This window comes from Carcharhinus amblyrhynchos, chromosome 3 (assembly GCF_965287045.1).
Source record: "Carcharhinus amblyrhynchos chromosome 3, sCarAmb.v2.hapA, whole genome shotgun sequence".
Classification (NCBI taxonomy): domain Eukaryota; kingdom Metazoa; phylum Chordata; class Chondrichthyes; order Carcharhiniformes; family Carcharhinidae; genus Carcharhinus; species Carcharhinus amblyrhynchos.
Window position 1 is genome coordinate 133,788,886 of NC_137326.1, and position 23,057 is coordinate 133,811,942.

Genomic DNA, 23,057 nt, shown 5'->3' on the forward strand with positions numbered 1-23,057 from the left:
CAATGATCAAGAGGTAGAATCAGTTTTAGGTGGAAATAACAAAAACAGCAAAGGAAGTCACTTTATTGTTTATCCATTCATGGGACATGAGCTACATTGACTAAACTGGCAATTACAGCCCATCCCTGATTGCCCTAGGTTGGAAGGCATTTCTCCTTCTCAAGTGTGATCTGGAAACAAGCACGTACAGCTCCCCATTTCTTCATTCATGTTAGCGTATGAGGCATAAAGCTAAGACCACAGAAAATATCTCTGGGAAACACCAATTCTCACTGCTTGTGTACGATGAGACACACGTGCGCAATTCGTGCGCGAGTGCGAACGTGAGACAGAGACATAAGTGTGTGACAATGTGAGTGTGAGAATGCCTTGTGGGTGCGAGAATATTTACGAGAGAGACAGATGCATGTCCAAAACTAGAATCAGCTTTCCAGGATCATTCCTCCATTAAAAATGACATGGGTGAGACATATATTTTTAATCAGAGAATTTTTAATCATTACCAGGTAAATGTATGTACAGACATACTGCACCCTGAAAACACTTGTTTACATTTGATTTCAGTGTTCACACCCATTTCGCAGCAATAAAGGGGTGATGACATTAAGAGAATATTTGGGAATCCCCAACTCTCTTGGGAGGTCACTCAGCGCTCTGCAGCTCAAAGAGTTTGGAAAACCTGCTGCAATTTATCTCCCTATGTGAATGCTTCACCAACGTCATTTGGATAATAACCATTAGGTGGTGTCCAAGTGCAACGAACACCACCTCCAACTCTCAACTGTTCGCAAGGCAGAATAGCTCAGATGGAAAAGTGTTAATTTAAATCAATTGCATTAATGAGTAAGTTTCATTTATAGAATCCTAGATTGATATGGAAGGTTTTTGACTACATTTGTCTGCAAAAAATATCTTCAGGAATTAACAAAGACAAAATGTTAAGCTTTCAAAAAACAAACTTGTCCAGTTTAGAAGTACACAGTTTGTGGCTAAGGAAACAAGCCATTAAGGTGCAATTTTGTATCATTAGTCTGGGTAGGAAATATGCAAAAAGATTGTGAACCTGCCTTGCAACTAAGGTGTCCTGACCTGCATTCACCTACTCAACTTTCAAATTCTGATTATATCAGTTATGTCCCACAGGGCAATGCCATTCCTCTGCTCTATCCAGTTCTACAAGTTTATTTACCATCCATCTAGTTTCCTTTTGATCGTCTTCACCTCCACCACTCCTGTAAGCAACAAATTTTACTACTCACTGTACACCAAAGTTCTTCTTCACATCCCACTCCCACATCTGTCCCCGCCCTCATCTCTTACCTAAAGCCTTAAATCTGTGTCCCCTAATTCACACTTTTAAACCCAAGTTTAGTGAGCAACATATCTGCATTTGTTTATCACAAAGCATCAGAAGCACCCCACCACCTCCCACACCCACTCCCCCATAGAGTAGTCTTCACAAATTTTCACAAAGGAATTGATGAGAAGCTAGGAAGGGCAGGATTCTCAAGGCTGACTGAAAGCTTTGTTGAAGAGATGAGTTTTAACAAGGTTTTTAATACAGAGCAGTAGAGAACTTTACTTCCCAATTAAGACCATAAGACATAGGAACATAATTAGGTCACTTGACCCTTCAAGTCTGCTCCACCATTCAATCATGGCTGTTTTATTCTCATCGCCATTTTCCTGCCTTTTCTCCATAACCCCTGATCCCTTTATTAATCAAGAAACTATCTATCTCTGTCTTAAAAGACACTCAAATGACCTGGCCTCCACAGCCTTCTGCAGCAAAAATTTCACAAATTCACCACTTGCTAGCTGAAGAAATTCCTCCTCATCTTTGTTCTAAAGGATCATCCCTTTAGCCTGAGGTTGGGCTGTCTGGTTCTAGTAATGGCAGCTAATTACTCTGCCATGGAATAAATCTGTTCCATATCATTTATACCTTGGATGGATAACTGATGCATGTTGCTGGGTCAGATGATCCATTTCTTGTTTGATGACTGGGTACCAATGCTGGAATGTAAGAGTTTGCTGGGAATCAGCCTGCAATAAAAGGAGCAAAAAACAAAAAAAATCCACAAATTCAGAATAAACCCAATGTTGTTACCATTTTAGATCAACAATTCCTTTACTAGGGTACCTGGTCTTTTTATGACATGCATTTAAAACAATTTTCATCACATCAAAATCTAGCTGTAATTCACGCTGAGATCAAACGTTACAGCAGTATTTTACTGAGACAGTAATATGATAACTGAACAGCTTAGCAGCTACAATACTGATGCTTTGATAAAGGCTGAGGAAATGTACTGGGCAGAGTAAATACATTTGCTGTTTAATGGAATAACAATTCATGTCAGTGAAAACTAATAATTAGGCACGTAAGATATTCCAGAGATTCCAGACATCGAGGCTGCTGTATTTTAAAGATTCCTCTTGGAACATACAAAACAATCAGTGATGGAAGTACAGGTTTCTGTTAGCTGAAAAAGCATTCACAATGCCAGGGCTCCAAGTTCAATTCCAGCCTTGGGTCACTGTCTGTGTGGCGTTTGCATGTTCTCCCCATGTCTGCGGGGGTTTCCTCCGGGTGCTCCGGTTTCTTCCCACAGTCCAATGATGTAGGGTTGACAGGATTAAGGAAGTGAATGGGTGGCTCAGGGATTGGTGTGGGAGGAATGGGTTTGAATTTATGGGGCATTGGCACCAGTATTGGGGTAGGTGGGACCTGTTCGGGAGGGATGGGGTTGGTCTGAACCGTGCTGGGACCAGAGTGCTGGCGAATCGAGTAAAGAGGACTGTAGACAGGGCTTTAAACTAATTGGGGGGGGGGGTTGTGAGGGTAGGTGACAGGTGACCTTACGAGGTCTAAAGTTAAGGAGAGTGTACATGTAAGGGAAGAGGCCGAGGATGTCCCAATAATAGAGGGAGTAGGGGGCGTGAGTATAGTTGGTGGCGTTGCGGCAAATAGGGTCCAGGTGAAGGCTGGGATGAAAGCACTTTATCTGAATGCACGAAGCATTCGGAATAAAGTGGATGAGCTGATGGCGCAGATCGACACAAATGGATACGATCTGGTGGCCATTACAGAGACCTGGCTGCAGGGTGACAGGGACTGGGAGCTGAATGTACAGGGCTATCAAGTGTTTAGGAAGGATAGACAAGAGGGAAAAGCGGGGGGCGTAGCTCTGCTGATTAAGGATAGCATCACGGTGGTAGCAAGGGATGATATTGGAGCCAAGGAGCAGAGGGTGGGTGGAGATTAGGAACAGCAAAGGGAGGAAGACGCTGGTGGGTGTCATCTATAGGCCCCCGAATAATGATCTGGAGATGGGGCGGGCTGTTAACGCGCAAATAAGTGCGACGTGCAGGAATGGGACGGCCGTAGTTATGGGGGATTTCAATCTGCATATTGATTGGTCGACCCATGTTGGACGTGGGGGGCTCGAGGAAGAGTTCTTGGAATGCTGCCGGGATAGTTTCCTCGAACAGTGTGTGTTGGAGCCGACGAGGGAGCGAGCTATCTTGGATCTGGTGCTATGTAATGAAGCGGGTAGAATTAGGGACCTTGTGGTGAAGGATCCTCTTGGGGAGAGTGATCATTGTATGGTGGAGTTTCTGGTGCAGATGGAGGAGGAGAAAGTGGGTTCCCGGACACGCGTCCTTTGTTTGAATAGAGGGGAATACGGTAGGATGAGAGAAGAATTGGCGAATGTGGACTGGGAGAGCGCGTTGGAAGGAGGGTCTGTTAAGGAGCAGTAGAGGATCTTTAAGGAGATCTTTCTTGGTGCTCAACGGAAATTTATTTCGATGGTCAAAAAGGATAGTAGGAGGAGAGGTAATAAGCCGTGGATAACCAAGGAGGTGAAGGACAGTGTTAAACTAAAAGCGGAGGAATTTAGAGTAGCTAAGAGTAGTGGGCGAGAAGAGGATTGGGAGAGGTTTAAATGTCAACAAAGATTGACAAAGAAGTTGATAAGGAAGGGTAGGAGAAACTATGAAGCTGGGCTAGCGCTTAATATAAAAAAGGATAGCAAGAGTTTTTATAAATATATAAAAAGGAAGAGGCTGGCTAGGGTGAATGTTGGTCCTTTAGAGGATGAGAAAGGGGACCTAGTGGTAGGGGATGGGGATATGGCTAAGGTATTGAATAACTTTTTTGTTTCTGTCTTCACGGAGGAGGACGTGAATAATTTACCGGGTGTTAGCGATAGAAAGGTGGTAGGACTGGAGGGTCTTAATGACATTACTGTTACTAGAAAGGCGGTGCTCGACAGACTGGAGGGGCTGATTGTGGACAAGTCCCCAGGACCGGATGGAATGCATCCGAGGGTTCTGAAAGAAATGGCGGAGGTGATAGTGGATGCCTTGGTGGTTATTTTCCAAACGTCGCTGGATTCCGGGGAAGTGCCAGATGATTGGAAAACGGCTAATGTTACGCCGTTGTTTAAGAAGGGTGCCAGGCAAAAGGCGGGGAATTATAGGCCGGTTAGTTTAACATCTGTGGTAGGTAAAATGTTAGAATCTGTCATTAAGGAGGAAATTGCGAGGCATCTTGAAGGGAATTGCTTGATAGAGCAGACGCAGCACGGTTTCATTAAAGGGAAGTCGTGTCTGACAAATTTACTGGAGTTCTATGAGGATGTGTCTAGGGCGGTGGATAGAGGAGAGCCGGTGGATGTGGTCTTTCTGGATTTTCAGAAAGCGTTTGACAAAGTGCCTCACAAGAGGTTATTGCAGAAGGTCGAGGGACATGGAGTTGGGGGTAGGGTGTTAGCGTGGATAGAGGATTGGTTGTCAAATAGGAGGCAGAGAGTGGGGGTCAACGGGTGCTATTCGGATTGGCGGATGATGGCTAGTGGAGTGCCCCAGGGGTCGGTGCTGGGGCCTCAGCTTTTTACCATTTATATAGATGATCTGGAGGAGGGAACCGAGTGTAGAGTGTCGAAATTTGCTGATGACACCAAGATTGGGGGAACGGCAAATTGTGCGGAGGGTGTGGAGAGTCTGCAGAAGGATCTAGATAGGCTGGGCGAATGGGCCAGGAAATGGCAAATGGAATTTAATGTTGGCAAGTGTGAGGTGGTCCACTTTGGTAGGAAAAATGGTAGGAAGGACTATTACTTACGAGGCGAAAAACTGCAGCAGGTGACGGTGCAGAGGGACCTCGGGGTCCTTGTGCATGAGTCGCAAAAACCCAGCTTGCAGGTGCAGCAGGTGGTCAGGAAGGCGAATGGGATGCTGGCCTTCATAGCGAGGGGGATTGAATATAAAAGTAGGGAGGTCTTGCTGCAGCTGTATCGGGCATTGGTGAGGCTGCAGCTGGAGTACTGTGTGCAGTTTTGGGCGCCGCACCTGCGCAAGGATATTTTGGCCCTGGAGGGAGTGCAGAGGAGGTTTACTAGGCTTATACCGGAGTTGAGGGGGTTGAGCTATGAGGAGAGGCTGAATAAACTGGGCTTGTACTCGTTAGAGTTTAGAAGAATGAGAGGAGATCTCATTGAGACGTATAAGATGATGAATGGGATGGATAGGATAGAGGTGGAAAGACTCTTCCCGCTCAAAAAAGACAATAGGACTAGGGGGCACAGCCTCAAGATAAAAGGGGTGCGGTTTAGAACGGAGTTGAGGAGGAACTTCTTCACTCAAAGGGTGGTGAATCTCTGGAATTCTCTGCCCGTTGAAGTGGTGGAGGCTGCCTCGCTAAATATTTTTAAGACGCGGGTTGATGGGTTTTTGATAGGAGAGGGGATTAAGGGTTATGGGGAGAGGGCGGGAAAGTGGAACTGAGCAGCGACAGATCAGCCATGATCTTATTGAATGGCGGGGCAGGCTCGAAGGGCTGGATGGCCTACTCCTGCTCCTATTTCTTATGTTCTTATGTTCTTATGTGCAGGTTAGGTTGACTTGCCATGCTAAATTGCCTTAATGTCCCACTATGTGTAGGTTAGGAGGATTAGCATGGTAAATACATGGGGCTACTGGGATAGGGCCTGGATAAGCTGCTCTGTTGAAGAGACAGTGCAGACTCGATAGGCCAAATGGACTTCTTCTGCAATGCTGGGATTCTATGATAAATTGTTGCTGACTGAAGTGATGAGGTACTGCTGGCTAGAATTCTCCAGCCATTCACACCAGCATGGTCTTCTGGTCCAGACGATGGCAAAGCCCCGCCACATATTTTCCAGCAGTGGGAGGATGAATAGAATACGAAACCCCGTTGACATCAATAGGATCAGAGGATCCCACTGCCAGCCAGTGATGGGACTCCACCACCACCATGAAACATGCCTGAAAATCCCATTCATAGAAAGCACCACCATGAAAACCACAGGGTCATAATGGTTAGTTTTCTTCCTCCAACGTATTTATTTCAAAAATTTTAAAATAAAGCCAACAAAAATTGATGCAGTAGGATCACTTCCAAACTGCTGAAATCTACCATTCCCTCCCAACCCCACCAAAATCGCATTTTAGGAGTACCTTTTTGTCGAGGCTTTTCTCAGGTTGTTCATCCTGGGGATCTGTACGCTCAACCCGTGTTTTCTTCAGCTGATGCTCCTCGGGGCCATACTGCTGCAACAGGGACAAATAATTACATTTTAATTTAAATTTGATATGTTCTTTAAATAGCAAAAACGTGCAATGTCTACACTTTGTGACCATAAAACACTAATTAATACAAGAGAAAAAATATCTGAACATTAAGTACTGAAAAATAAAGATGATTTTTGATCAACCATAATTTTATTGGCAAAGACTTGCTATGGTAACCCCACCCCCTCCGCCAAACCCACAAGAGCAAAACTAGTCATCTCCAAATTTTGTTACGCTGTTTATCGAATCCTCATGAAATACTCAGCACACTTGACTGGATGGTCCATAACTCCCAGCTCCCACCACCTCCCCCTCATCCATGTTAGCCAAAAATTTATTTATTCTTTCATGGGGCACAGGCATCACCAACTCAGTCAGCATTTTGCATCCATCCCTAATTGTCCTTGAGAAAAGGATGGTGAGCCACCTTCTTAACCGCTGCAGACCACGTGGTGTAGGTACACCCATCGTCCCATCTGGGTGTTCAAGAATTTTGTCCAAGTGACAGCAAAAGAACAGGCAATGTGGTTCACACTCAGGATGGTGCTTGACTTTGAGGGAAACTAAGTCATATTCACGAGGGAACAAACTTCAATCATAGGGATGGGACATTTTTTTCTATTTTGGGGATCTAATGTCAACATCAAGTACTCACAGATCAACACTAGAGCAGTCCCTATTTATCTCAACGATGCATCTTAAAGTGAAAAGCCTGCTTGCCACTGCAGATACTAAAGCTGGAATTTTCTGCACAACTTGTTGCATGTTTCATGGTGGAGGAGACAGTCTACCATTGGTCAGGGGCGGAATCTTCTGGTTGTTCCGTTATCAACAGTGTGTCCCCTTGAATGTACCCTTTGCTATCAGGAAGCCCGTGGTGGGGGTGCACTGTCAACAGAGCTAGAAGGTCCCACTGGTGTGAATGGCAAGAAAGTTCTAGCCAAATTTTTTGCATGTTTCACAACATCCTAATGGCTTCTCTTTGCACGGTTTTCAGGAAGCTAGGTTAAATTTATGGTGCGGCGCCCATCAGTAACTGTACTGAAAACGATTCAAATTTTTTCCACACTGGGCTGTTGGAACCACCAGACAAGAATGCCTTCTGTTGTAGCAATCTGGCCTTAGTTCAGTCCATGTGCAAGAATTGAGAAGGATTATGCTAACCAACATATGAACCAGTTCTCAAGTTGCAAGTTTTCCACCAATGGGAAATACTTGAAATGGAAAGTAAGGACTTTTTTTCAGAAGGAGAAATTGAGCAGAAAGATATGAATATGTAATCCTAAACTTTACGGACAATAACAGAAACTAATTCCCCTTGCTTATCCAATTTCAGTACTTAGCTGAATGAACCAAAACGTTACAATTAGCAATTTGGACTACTAACAATAGCTTGTATTTAAATAATGCCTTCAATATAATGAAATGTCCCAAGTAGCCTTAAGCAGGCAATACGAAGCAAAAGAGATAGCAAAATCAATAGTGAGAGACAATCTGGGGCAAATGAGCAAGAAAGGTAAATATTAAAGAGTGTCAAGGAGCAGAAAGAGAGTAATATCGGCAGAGAGGTTTAGGGAGGGAATTCCAGAGTTTAAGCCATAGGCAACTGAAGCTTCTGCAGCTGACAGTGTGGATGCTCAAAAGGCTGGAACTAAAGCAGCACAGATACCTGAGGACTGTGGAGCTGGAGGAGAAAAGAGAGACTACAGAAGGATAAGAAGATGGATGAAATTTTTAAATCAAGGTGATTCTTAATTGGGAGCTAACATAAATCACCGAGGGGAAAGGGTAAATATTTTGATGGTGACCATAAACTTTCACGGAAAACAATCACTGTCTTTAAATTCTAAGTAAAAAGTCTGACAACACCAGGTTTTAATCCAACCGATTTATTTGATAGTAAACGCACAAGCTTTCGGGGTTAGTCCCTTCGTCAGGTGAATGTGTTTTATATGCTCTGTCTGAGGCCAGAACTCTCCATTCACCTGACGAAGGGACTAACCCCGAAAGCTTGTGCGTTTACTATCAAATAGAATCCATAGAATCCCTACATTGCAGAAGGAGGCTATTCAGCCCATCAAGTCTGCACTGGCCACAATCCCACCCCGGCCCTATTCCTGAAACCCAAGCATTTACCCTAGCTAATCCCCCTGACACTAACAGGCAACTTAGCATGGCCAATCCACCTAACCCGCACATCTTTGGTCTGTGGGAGGAAACCCTTGCAGACATGGGGAGAAAGTGCAAACCCTACACTGACAGTGAACCAAGGCCAGAACTGGGACCCTGGTGCTGTGAGGCAGCACTGCTAACCACTGCGCCACCCACGTACAATCTGAACTCATTTTGGTTGCACACCCGATGATTTGTTTTGTCTTAACATTACAGAAGTTTACTAAATGGCAGCTTTTAAAACAGGTCCATTGCTTCCGCGGTCAGTTGTTTTCTTTATTCACAGGTTGACATTAAAAATCAGAAAGTCCACATAGTCGGCCACGAGACTGAAGCCCTCAGAATGAGTGCAGCTGGCTTTGCTCAGTTACTCAAGGCATTGCTTTACCTTTATCTGTAGGATGTATCAATACAAATAGTTGTCTGAAGCTTCGAGTACATTGCAGGGAATGGAATACAGGGAAACACACAGCTATTTCTACATCAAATAAATCGGTTGGATTAAAACCTGGTGTTGTCAGACTTTTTAATGTGTTTACGCCAGTCCAACGCCGGCATACCCACATCATTTAAATTCTAAGCCATTTTCCCTGCAGAGGAAAGAAAGTGATGTGGAGATGCCGGTGTTGGACTGGGGTAAAAAGAGTAAGAAGTCTCACAACATAAGAACATAAGAAATAGGAGCAGGAGTAGGCCATCTAGCCCTTCAAGCCTGCCCCGCCATTCAATAAGATCATAGCTGATCTGTCGTGGCTCAGTTCCATCTTCCCACCCTCTCCCCATAACCCTTAATCCCCTCTCCTATCAAAAACCCATCAACCCGCGTCTTAAAAATATTTAGCGAGGCAGCCTCCACCACTTCAATGGGCAGAGAATTCCAGAGATTCACCACCCTTTGAGTGAAGAAGTTCCTCCTCAACTCCGTTCTAAACCGCCCCCCCTTTATCTTGAGGCTGTGCCCCCTAGTCCTACTGTCTTTTTTGAGCGGGAAGAGTCTCTCCACCTCTATCCTATCCATCCCATTCATCATCTTATACATCTCAATGAGATCTCCCCTCATTCTTCTAAACTCTAACGAGTACAAGCCTAGTTTATTCAGCCTCTCCTCATAGCTCAACCCCCTCAACTCCGGTATCAGCCTAGTAAACCTCCTCTGCACTCCCTCCAAGGCCAAAATATCTTTGCGCAGGTGCGGCGCCCAAAATTGCACACAGTACTCCAGCTGCGGCCAAAGTCCAACAGTTTATTTAATAGCAAAAGCCACTAGCCACTAAGTGACATCAGTTAACAGAATTCCCATTTAACTGACGAAGGAGCAGCGCTCCGAAACCTAGTGGCTTTTGCTACCAAATAAACCTGTTGGATTTAACCTGGTGTTGTGAGGAAAGAAAGTGCAGACATTCATCATCAAGTGCTGCTTACCTACTCTCTCGCAAAGAGTTTGAAAGTCCCAAGAGTAATCGCCTCTGTTCTCTGACTTGCAGGAGGTACAGGGAATTAGAAGATAGGTAACTATTTGTGGGCAACAAATCTTTTATAGACTAACAATACCTATGGATTTAATGACTGTCAGGATTAGAGTGACTCAAATATTCTGATACACAGGTTAAAATTAATGGTTAATCTGGGTACGAGTGAGCAATTCAGTTTTGATTTTAGGTGGTGAAAGATAATTGAAATGTTACATATCTTTTAAAATGCAAGACCATCTCAGATTATCAGCAATCACAGGAAGAGGTTCAGTATTAAAGCAGATAATGCAATAGGTCTGCCATGAATCCGTGACAGAGTGTTCCATTATTTGAAGTGTGTTTTAAGTAGCTCAGATTAAAGTACGCCCTCAATTTCTTCTAATATACTAAACCCATTGCCATGGTTACTGTACCAGCCCATACGTCAAAACACAGTGAAGGCAGATGTATGCACATTTGATAGTTTAAAGTTATCACAGAGGAGGCATACATAAATTTCAGGAAATTGAAAACGGATAAGGCTCGTGAGGAATACATAGGTAGCAGGAAAGAACTTAAAATGGGATTTAGGAGGGCAAAAAAGGGCCATGAAATGTCCTTCGCAGACAGGATTAAAGAGAATCCCAAGGCTTTTTATATGTATGTTAAGGAAGAAGAGGGTAGCCAAAGAAAGGGTGGGTCCACTCAAGGACAGCGGAGGGACCGTGTGCATGGAGCCAGATGAGGTGGATGAGGTCCTGAACAACTAATTTGCATCAGTATTCAGAGAAGGATATGGTGGATGGTGAGTGTACAAAGGAGAATGTTGACATTCTAGGACATGTTGAGATAAAAAGGGAAGTGGTATTGGAGGTTTTAAAAAACATTAAGGTGGTCAAGTCCCCAAGGCCAGATAGGGTCTATCCCAGAATACTGAGAGAGGCAAGGGAAGAAATTGCTGAGGCCTTGGCCAAAATCTTTGTATCCTATTTTGCCACGGGTGAGGTACCAGAGTATTGGAAAGTAGCTAACTTTGTTCCTCTGTTTAAGGAGGACAGAAGAGACAATCTGGGAAATTACAGGTCTGTGAACCTTACATCAGCAGTGGGGAAATTATTGGAGAAGATTCTTAGAGACAGGATGTACTCACATCTGGAGGAGAATAGGCTTATTAGTGATAGCGTGGTTTTATGAAAGGAAGATAGTGTCTCACAAATTTGATTAGGTTCTTTGAAGAAGCAACAAGAAAAATTGACCAGGGCAGGGCAGTGGATGTTGTACACATGGACTTCAGTAAAGCCTTTGATAGGGTTCCTCATAGCAAGCTGATACAGAAGGTGAAAGTGAGCTGGTAAGATGGATACAAAACTGGCTTGCGCATAGAAAGCGGAGAGTGGCAGTGGATGGGCACTTTTCTAACTGGAGGTCTGTGACAAGCGATATTCCACAAGGATCACTGCTGGTGCCTCGATTGTCTATAACACATATAAATGATTTGGAGGAAAATGTAGGCGGTCTGACTAGTAAATTTGTAGATGATACAAAAATTGGGGGATTAACAGATAATTGTCAGAGGATACAGCAGAATATAAATCAGCTGGAGACCTGGCCAAAAGATGATGAAATTTAACCCAGACAAATATGAGGTGATACAAATTGCAGAAGGAAAATACATGGTAAATGATAGAGTCCTTAGAAATATTAGCATACAAAGGGATCCATCTAGACATGCAGCTCCACAGGTCCCTGAATATGGCAACACAGGTGGACAAGTTGGTCAAGAAGGCATATGGCCTTCATCAGTCAGGGCGTTGAACATAGGAATTGGAAAATCATGTTACAGCCGTATAAGACTTTGGTTAAACCACATTTGGAGTATTGTGTACAATTCTGAATGCCACACTGCCGGAAGGATGCAAGTGATTTGGAAAGTGTGCAGAAGAGATTTACCAGCACATTGCCTGGTTTGGAGGATATGGACTATGAAGAAAGGTGAACAAACTTGGATTGTTTTCGCTGGAGCATCGGGGGTGAGGGGGAAGCTGATAGAGGTTTACAAGATTATGACAGGCTTGGATAAAGTGGAGAGTCAGAATCTTTTTCCCACGGTCTAAGGGTCAATTAATCAGGGGCATAGGTTGAAAGTGAGGGAGGAAGTTTAAAACAGATGTTAGGGGCAATGGTGGTGAATGTCTGGAACTGTTTTTGGAGGAGGAGGTGGAAGCAGATTCTATAACAACATTCAAGAGGCATCTGGGTAGACAGTGAATAAAGGGATATGGGACTAAAGAGAAGCAAGAAAAGATTACATCAGAGAGGCATCTGTGGTGGCACAGACTTCGTGGGCCGAAGGGCCTGTTCCTGTGCTGGACTGTTCTTTGATATTAACCATCATCATCCTGTTTCAGATCGACTGGTGAGTGGGAACCTGGAAGCAAATGAGCTGCATGGAACTCCCACTTGCGCAACAGTGAATTGTGGAGGAACTCTCTATTCCTAATTTAACTTCAGCAGGGTTTCATAACGTCAAAGGAAGTTTCTAACTGCCTGTTGCAATGCATAACATTGGCCACAAGGTGACTCATATCTCTTTAAAGTTTTCAAAATTGTGCAGTCCATGGACTCGTCAGTTATGGATGTCTGGATTGCTATTTGTAAGCCTCAGTTACACCAATGTTTAATCATTAAAACTGTCTTTTTTCCCTGTTGGACTTTATTTAACTTGGTCTTGAGAGACTTCTCACTGTATACAAACAAAGAATCGGGGTTGTTACTTGACCCTTGGGTTTCTAGCACTCATGTTTAGACATTTTAGGGAGACGGAACAGAGGAAACCAAAGCTTGGCCTCCCTCAACACAAAGAAGAGGGAGCCTCCTTCACCTCCCTAGGCCAAAAGTTATTAATTAAAAGTCGACACAACCTCAGAGGAGAGAAACTGGTTAGTACACATAAATACACAGATCTTGCTGAAGTGAAACTTGTGCTGCATTTCCCAAAGTTCAGTATCCCCAGTGAGAAAGCCAAAAATGAAGGTGGCATGGAGAGTTCCAAATAAGAAGCCTGGACATGTTGGTATTTTGCCCTTCAATCGCAAAGCTTCATGGCACTTTCTGTTCCAATCAAAACAAACTACAGCCTCCACGAGCTTCTCCACTGAGCCGAATAGAAAGAGATATCACAAACCATAAGACAAGCTTACTCACTCAACCTATAAATTTAGATGCTAGCCAAATCCGGAGAAAGAAGTTTTGTGACAGCAATACTTCCATGGCAACAGCACATCAGTTTTTGCTCTTATCTTACTGTCTCTTTGGAAGTAATTCTACCATACCTATTCAGAGCTGTGAGAGGCTGTGTATGTAAGTATCAGATAACCACAGGCAGATTTAGCCAGACTGCCATTCATCCTCATTTTGAGAGTATTCATCTCAAATCAGAATACTTAAAGAACGTAATCAAATTAACACAAAACAACCTATTACAAACACCTGGCCAATTCACAGAGCTATTTAGGAATTCAGCTCATTTAAGAAAGGTCTTTTATTGTTAGCTTTGATGACCTTTGCAAGTTGTTTTGTCAATAATCTACCCACTTGTAGCACCTCGACCAGGTTTTAGCTCTTTCTAACATATGCCCAGTACTAACCTTGAATTGCCCTTCTACATATGCACTTAACTAGGCTCTACCTCTTGAATGTGATCAGCAGAGTTTTGCCAAAGGTTACAGTGGAAATCATACAGCTCAGAAAAGGCCCTTCAGCCAATTGATTCTGCACCAATAATTATCACTAAAGGCGCACTCATCCCATTTTCCAGCACTTGTCCCATATCCTTGATGTTAAGCTATTTCGAGTACTCATCTTAATATGTTTTAAAGCTTGTAGGGTTTCCGACCTCCACTATCTTCCCAGGCAGTGCATTCCAGATTCCCACCAATCTTTGAGTGAAAACGCTTTTCCTCAAATCCCTTCTGAATCTGCTACCCCTCACTCTAAAACCGTGCCCCTCCTGATTGACCCCTCAATCAAGGGTACAGCTGCTTCTTATTCACCCTGTCCATATCCCTCAATCTTATAGAATCATAGAATCCCTACAGTTCAGAAAAAGAGACTATTCGGCCCATCAAGTCTGCACCAACCACACAATCCCACCCAGGCCCTACCCCATATCTCTGCATATTTACCCATAATCCCTCTAACCTATGCATCTCAGGACACTAAGGGCAATTTTAGCATGGCCAATTAACCTAACCTGCACATCTTTGGACTGTGGGAGGAAACCGGAGCACCCGGAGGAAACCCACGTAGACACGAGGAAAATGTGCAAACTCCACACAAACAGTGAGCCAAACCGGGAATCAAACCCAGGTCCCTGGAGCTGTGAAGCAGCAGTGCTAACCACTGTGCTACTGTGCCACCCATTATACTTTGATTCAATTTATTGTCAGATGTATTAACATAGTGAAAAGTACTGTTTCTTGCACGCTATACAGACAAAACATACTGTTCTTACAGAAGAAAACGAGAGGGTGCAGAATGTAGTGTTACAGTCATAGCTAGGGTGTAGAGAAAAATCAACTTAATGCAAGATAAGTCCATTCAAAAGTCTAACAGCAGCAGGGAAGAAGCTGTTCTTGAGTCGGTTGGTACATGACCTCAGACTTTTGTATCTTTTTTCCAAAGGAAGGTGGTGGAAGAGAGAATGTCCAGGATGCGTGGGGTACTTAATTATGCTGGCTGCTTTGCCAAGTCAGCAGGAAGTGTAGACAGAGTCAATGGATGGGAGGCTGGTTTGCATGTTGGATTGGGCTACATTCATGACCTTCTGTAGTCCCTTGCGGTCTTGGGCAGAGCAGGAGCCATACCAAGCTGTGATACAACCAGAAAGAATGCTGTGGTGCATCTGTAAACATTGGAGAGAATTGTAGCTGACATGCCAAATTTCCATAGTCTTCTAAGAAAGTAGAGGTGTTGGTGGGCTTTCTCAATTATAGTGTCGGCATGGAGAGGAGGAGGAGGAGGAGGAGACACCAGGGCAGGTTATTGGTGATCTGGGCACCTAAAAACTTGAAGCTCTCAGCCCTTTCTACTTCATCCCCATTGATGTAGACAGGAGCATGTACTCCTTTACACTTCCTGAAGTCGATGACAATCTCCTTCATTTTGTTGACATTGAGGGAGAGATTATTGTTGCCACACCAGTTCACCAGATTCTCTATCTCATTCCTGCACTCTGTCTCTTCATTGTTTAAGATCCAACCCACTGCGGTGGTGTCGTCAGCAAACTTGAAAATCAAATTGGAGGGAATTTGGCTTTACAGTCATAGGTGCATAAGGAGTATAGCAGGGGGCTGAAAACACAGCCTTGTCTGGCACCAGTGTTGAGAATGACCGTGGAGGTGCTGTTGCGTATCCTTACTGATTGTGGTCTGTGAGTTAGGAAGTTCAGGATCCAGTGGTAGACGGAGGTGCCGAGGCCCAGGCCACAGAAGTAGGAGATGAGTTTTGTAGGAATAATAGTGTTGAAGGCTGAGCTGTAGTCAATAAATAGGAATCTGACATAGGTGCCCTTGTTATCTAGGTATTCCAGGGTTGAGTGCAGAACCAGGGAAATGGCATCTATTGTGGGCCTATTGCAAAGGTAAGCGAACTGCAGTGGATCCAGGTCATCTAGGAGGCTGACTCATGCCATGACTACCATGACGGATGTCAAGAGCCACCGGCTGATAGTCACTGAGGCATGCTGCTTTGTTTTTCTTAGGTAGCAGGATGATGGTCATCTTCTTGAAGCAGATAGGGACCTCAGATTGTTGTAAGGAGATTGTTATAAATTGTTGTACACCTCAATCATGTCCACCCTTTGCCTTCTCTGCTCTAAAGAAAACAATCCAAGCCTATGCAGTCTCTCCTTATAGCTCAAATGCTCCATCCCAGGCAACATCCTGGTGAACCTCAGCTATACCCGCTCTGCTGCTATTACATCCTTCATATAGTGAGGTGACCAAAACTGCACACAGTATTTCAGCTGTGGTCTAACAAATTGTGATGTTAAATAATTCCACTGCAGTGAGGCCCACAATTCCCTCTTGATATCTAGATTTGGGCTGCTAACATCTGAAGTCTGTCCCACTTAGCATGGAAGTGGTTCTACATTATATGATAGAGGATTTCCTCGCAGTGGAAATTAGATTTTTCTTTGCGATGATCACTTCTATCAATGCTATCAGAGACACACACACACGTGTGTGACAGGTTAATAAGATTCAGGTCAATTATGGTACTTTTTCATGTCGGTATCTTCACCAGCTCACATAAATCCAGCCTTTCAAAACCAAGATGTTTTAATAATCTGTCATACCATGGATGCACAAGTAGGCATAATGTCCATCTTCGGCATCAAAAGTAGAATTAATGACTAAATATCATTCAATCCACTATATGCCATTAAACATGACCTACCCAGTGAAGTAAAATTGTTAAAATAATCTAAACTAGATCAGCCTCCATACAGCAACTAGACTCCTCATGTACTTGCATCTTCAACTTCCTCAATTTTCACATTTATTGAAATTCTGCAATTGAAATTTTTAAGATCGAAGGAGGAAGCAATTTTATCAAATTGGAATGCAAGTGTTGCATCAGTGCGCAGACATTATCCAAGATCAACTTTGTGATTGCATTCAGTGGCCATTATAATGTCACATTATTGGCATTTTTCACATTTCTATGAGGATGCTGAACCTGTTTAAACAGAACAGACTCTTAATAGTTTTTTTAAAGTCCAGCTTTACGGCTATCTGGACAACATTGTAACGAGAACTTTCCTTTTCCACAGATTTCATTTCTATCAGCTTAACTTTAGTTAAAAATGAAAAATGGAATATTTTTCTTGAAACTAATTGCATATTTCTGAATTTTTTTTTAAATCAAATATTTCCAATGTACTGTGTTATGGAAAAAAATTGCTTCAATATGATATTTTTGCCACGCAATAAGGGGCAGTGCTGTTTATTGCTGTGACACTGACCGGGCACATTCAACTTGTCAATGTTCTAAATAAACAATGTCGAGAAGGATGGCAAAAGTTGCAGCAGGACATAGATAGGATGCAGGACTGGGCGGAGAAGTGGCAGATGGACTTCAACGCGGATAAACGTGTAGTCGTCCATTTTGGCAGAACCAACGGGATGAACGAGTACACTATCAAGGGCAGAAGTCTGAGTAGTGTTGAGGAGCAGAAGGACCTTGGGGTCCGGGTCCACAGGACTCTTAAATCGGCCTCGCAGGTGGAGGAGGTGGTCAAGAAGGCGTATGGTGTACTGGCCTTCATTAATCGAGGGATTGAGTTTAGGAGTCGGGAGGTAATGCTGGAACTTTATAAGACCCTTGTCAGGCCTCATTTGGAGTATTGTGCGCAGTTCTGGTCGCCTCACTATAGGAAGGATGTAGAAGCTATTGAAAGGGTGCAGAGGAGATTTACAAGGATGTTGCCTGGACTGGGAGGCATGCCTTATGAAGTTAGGTTGAGGGAGCTGGGACTCTTTTCCCTGGAGAGACGAAGGTTGAGAGGCGACCTGATAGAAGTTTACAAAATGTTGAGAGGAATAGATAGGGTGGACTCTCAGAGGCTATTTCCCCGGTTTGAAATGGTCGCTATGAGAGGACACAGATTTAAGGTGCGGGGAGGGAGGTTCAGAAGTGATGTTAGGGGTAAGTTTTTCACTCAGAGGGTGGTGAGTGAATGGAATCGGCTGCCGTCAGTGGTGGTGGAGGCGAACTCGCTGGGGTCTTTTAAAAGACTTCTGGATGAGTATATGGGGTTTAATGAGATTGAGGGTTATAGATAGGTCTGTAGGTTGGTAGGTGATGATGTGATCGGCGCAACTTGTGGGCCGAAGGGCCTGTTTGTGCTGTAGTGTTCTATGTTCTATGTTCTATAAGGTAAATCACATTACACAGTGCACAAGGCTGAAAAATAGTGACTATATTGCAGGACCTTGGGAGAGTACTTTGAACAAAGCTATCCCATCTAAATTGCCGTACGAAACAAAACTATTCCTGATCCTCAGAATAAATATATTCAACAAACCAAGATTATTTTGACAGGCTGCTTCTTGCAATTATAATGCATGCAATCTTGAATTCTATTGCACCTCAATCTGACCAAGTGCACAATGCATTCTCATTACTAAAAAAAAACAAGCATTAGAAATAATTGCAGATCCTAAGTGTAAAGTCAATCCAAAACAAAGAAAAGGCAGAAAACACAAACACTAGAAGCTGAAGGAGGCCATTCGAGCCTGCTCTGCCATTCATCTTCATCATGGCTGATCATCGAATTCAATATTCTGATTACCCACCTTCCTCCCAGATCCCCCGATCCCTTTAGTCCCAAGAGCTTTATCTAATTTCTTGAAATCAGACAATGTTTTGGCCTCAACTACATTCCCTAGTAGTGAATTCCACACATTCACCACTCTGAGTGAAGAAACTTCTCCTCTCCTCAGTTCTAAAAGGCTTACCCCCTTATCCTCAAACTATGACACCTAGGTCTGGACTTCCCCACCTTTGGGAACATTCTTTCTGAATGTACCCTGTTTAACCTTGTTAGAATTTTATAAGTTTCAATGAAATTCCCTCTCACACTTCTAGACTCCAGTGAATATAATCCTAACCGACTTAGTCTCTCCTCATATGACAGACCTGCCATCCTAGGAATCAGTCTGGTAAATCTTTGCTGTATTTCCTTTATAGCAAGGGCACCCTTCGTCATAAGAGCACCAAAATGGCACACAATACTCCAGATGTGGCCTCACCAACACCCTATACAATTGCAGCAAAACATCCCTGTCCTCAAATCCTCTCACTACAAAGGCCAACATACCATTTGCCTTCTTTACTGCACCTGCATGCTTACTTTCAGCGACTGATGCACGAGGACTCCAAGATCTTGTTGAGTTTCCACCTCTTTCAATTTATGGCCATTCAAGTACTAATCTGCCTTCCTATCATCACTACCAAAGTGGATAACCTCACATTCATCCACATTATACTGCATCTGCCATGTAGATGCCCACACACTCAGCCTGTCCAAATCACACTGAAGCATCTCTACACCCTCCTCCCCAACTTTGTATCATGTGCAAATTTGGAGATAATACATGCAATTCCCTCTTCCAAACTGTTAACATATAAGCGTGACTAATTGGGGTCCTAGCACAGATCCCCCAGCAGTACCCACCAGTCGCTGACTGCCAATCAGAACAAGACCCATTTATGCCAACTCTTTGCTGACTAACTGCTAACCAGCTTTCTATCCATTGCAAGACATTATCTGCAATCCCATGTGCTTTAACTTTACATACTAGTCTATTACGTGAGATCTCATCGAAAGCATTCCGAAAGTCTAAATAAACTACATCTACTGGTTCTCCTCGGTCAACTCTACTAGTTCCATCCTCAAAAAATTCCAATAGATTTGTCACACATAATTTCCTTTTTATAAGTCCATGCTGACTTTGTCTGATTATACCATTGCCTCCCAAATGCCAAATTATGAAATCTTTGATAATAGACTCAAGCAACTTCCCCAGTACCAACATTAGGCTCACTGGTCTAAAGTTCCTTTTTCTCTCTGCCTCCCTTTTTGAATAGCGGTTTTACATTAGCTACCCTCCAATCTGTAGGAACTATCGCAGAGTCCAAAGAATTTTGGAAAATAACCAATGGATCTACTATTTCCAGGGCCACTTCCTTAAGTGGGATGAGGAACGTCAGAATCTGGAGACTTATCAACCTTCAATCCTATCAATTTCCCCAAAATCATTTCTCTACAAACGTTGATTTCCTTCAACTCCTCAGCATTTCTGGCACATTATTCATGTCTTCTTTTGCAAAGACTGATGCAAAAGTACAAATTTAATTCCTCAGCCATTTCTTTATTCCCCGTTATGAATTCTCCCATTTCTGACTAAGGGGCTTACATTCGTTTTGTCAATCATTTTCTCTTTACATTTGCATAGAAACTTTTATGGTCAGTTTTTATGTTCCTTACTTTCTTTCACACACTATTTTTCCCTTCTTAATCAATCCCTTGATGCTCCTTTGCTGAATTTTAAATTTTAAATTGCTGATCTGAACGCTCAGGTCGATTGCTTTTTCTCGCCAATTTGTATGCTTCTTCCTTGAATCTGATATTATCTCTAATTTCCACTGTACGCTATTGTTTGGCCACAATTCTCTTACCACTCTTGCATCAAACAGGAATAAAAATCTTCAGGAGTTCACTTATTCACTCTTTAAAAGCCTGCCATTGCCTGTTCACTATCTTTCCTTTCAGTAATGTTTCCCAGTCCATCATGGCCAATTCATGCCTTGTACCATCATAGTTACCTTTATTGAGATTCAGGACCCTGGTCTCAGAATCAACTACAACACCGTGACAAAGAATTCTAACACATTACTGTCACTCATCCCCAAGGGTTCTCTCACAACCAGATTGCCAACTAATCTTTTCTCATTGCACAACACCCAATCCAAAACAGCCTGCTCCCTTGTTGGTTCCTTAATGTATCACCCCAGAAAACCATCCAGTACGGATTCCAGAAATTCCTCCATTATTGTACTGTAACTAATTTGAGTCTTCCAACCGCTCCTTGACACAAGTTCTGACTCTACCCACTATCCAGTCAGGGTGACTGTGACGGCTTCTTCCAGAATGGTCCTCGATGAAGTCTCTCTGTTGAATGCTCTTGTCTCTGGAGAGGCTATTCCTCTACCCACAATACAGTCAGTGTGACTGCAATAACTTCTCCCAGAATGCTCCTTGGTGAATACTCCTCAGTGAAGACGTTCATGTATATTTTCCCCTCACCACCAGCTTCTGAATTCATAGAAGTTTAGTCTCTCATTGGAACATTGGAGAAGTAAGCCATTCAGCCCATTGGGCTTGCTCTACAACTAACATGATAATGGCTGATCATCCACTTCAATGTCTTTTACCGCTCACTATCCCCATATCCATTTATGTCATTAGCATTTAAAAAATCTATCGATCTCAGATACAAACATGCTCAATGACAGATCTTCCGCAGCCTTCTAGGGTAGAGAATTCCAAAGGTTCACAACCTAAAAAAAAACTTTCCTCATCTTGGTCCTTAATGGCTTCTCCCTCATTTTAAAATTGTGTCCCTTTGTTCTAGACTCCCTAGCCAGGACAACCATCTTACTTCAATCCATGCTGTCTATCCTTTAAGTATTTTGTAGATGTCAACATCATCTCTCATTCTTCAAAACGCTGGAGAATACAGACTCAGTTTCCGCAATTTCTCTTCAAAGGACAGTCCTGCCACTCTGAGAACACAGCTGGTGAACCTTTGTTGTACATGCTATATGGCAATAATATCCTTCAAGGTAAGGGAATCAAAACTGCACATAGTATTCTAGTTGCGTCTAACAAAGGTTCTGTGCAACAGAAGCGAGACTTTGCCACTTCTACACTCAAATCCTATTGCAATAAACACCAACATACAATCAGCCTTCCCAACTGTCTGTTGCATCTGCACGTTAGCCTTCAATGACTTGCTAACGGGGACAATAGGGTCCTTTTGTACATTAATACTTTCTCATTTCTTACCTTTTAAGAAATACTCTGAACATCTTTTCCTCCTACCAATATGTAACCTCACATTTTCCACATTATATTCCATCTACCATGTTCTTGCTGTCTCACTAAGTCTGTCCAAATCCTTTTGAACCTGCTTTACATCATCTTCACAACATACATTCCCACCTAGATTTGTTCACCTGGTTCACCAGTTAGCACTGCTGCCTCACAGCACCAGGGACCCAGGTTCAATTCCCGAACTGGGGCACTGTGTGGAGTTTGCATATTCTTCCCCTGTCTGCGTGGGTTTCCTCCGGGTGCTCCAGTTTCCTCCCACAGTCCAAAGATTTGTGGGTTAAGCGGATTGGCCACACTAAATTTCCCCTTAGTGTCAGGTAAACTAGTTAGATTAAATGCGTGAGAATAGGGCCTCAGTGGGATTGTGGTCGGTGTGGACTCGATGGGTCGAATGGCCTCCTTCTGCACTGTAGGATTCTATGATCCTAACTTCAAGATATTATTACATTTGGTCTCCACATCCAAATCATTGGTACGTATTGTGAACAGCTGGGGTCCAAGTACTGATCCCTGCAGTGCCCCAACTAGTCACACCCTGCCAACACGAGAATGAGCAGACTGTTGACCACTCTTTAATCCATACTTTCTACTACCTCCGTTCCATGTGTTTGAATTTTGCAGTTTAGGCATCAGATTCTCTCCCAATGAAAACATTCTGTGTCCCCTCTTTCCATCATCATAATTAGCGTCACATTGCCAAGTCCAGTTTTTAATCTTGATTTGTCGATGGGCAAACAAATAATAAAGGATGCACGTGTGTCATGGCACTCTGTTATCCTAAAAATTACTCTAATAGTTAGAAGTAAAAATAGTTGGGATAAAGATGTTAATGTGTAAGCTCACCAAGGACAAGTGAAGGATTTATGATAAAAACGAGCTTACAGTTTAGAATAAGAGTAAACCAGAGGAAGTGGGAATGTCCAAAGAAAAAAAATGCAGGCATACCCAAAGATGCGTCCTGTGGGTTTTCAGTGAATGTAGTTTGAGTAGCCATTACATAAATGCCACATTAACTTCTCATTTCCACACTGCCATTGAATATATGCCACCAAAACAACTTGCTTCCATACCACCTTAAACATACTGAAATAGATCACAAGCAGTCTGACAATACAGAGAAGGTCACGAAATTAAGGCTTTCAGTAAAGAAT

At 43.1% G+C, this 23,057-nt stretch overlaps 1 protein-coding gene across 2 annotated transcripts in view; it reads right to left on the reverse strand.

Moving 5' to 3' along the window:
- The window catches only part of LOC145341147 (ski-like protein), a 68,882-nt gene that overhangs the window by 15,794 nt on the left and 30,031 nt on the right, over positions 1–23,057 (reverse strand). For both annotated transcript variants that reach the window (XM_080186040.1, XM_080186039.1), the window contains exons 2-3: positions 6,487–6,579; positions 1,946–2,046 (exon numbers count right to left, since the gene is read on the reverse strand). In XM_080186040.1, the coding sequence (XP_080042166.1) occupies positions 1,946–2,046; positions 6,487–6,579 (194 nt within the window). The remainder of the gene's footprint in view (positions 1–1,945; positions 2,047–6,486; positions 6,580–23,057) is intronic.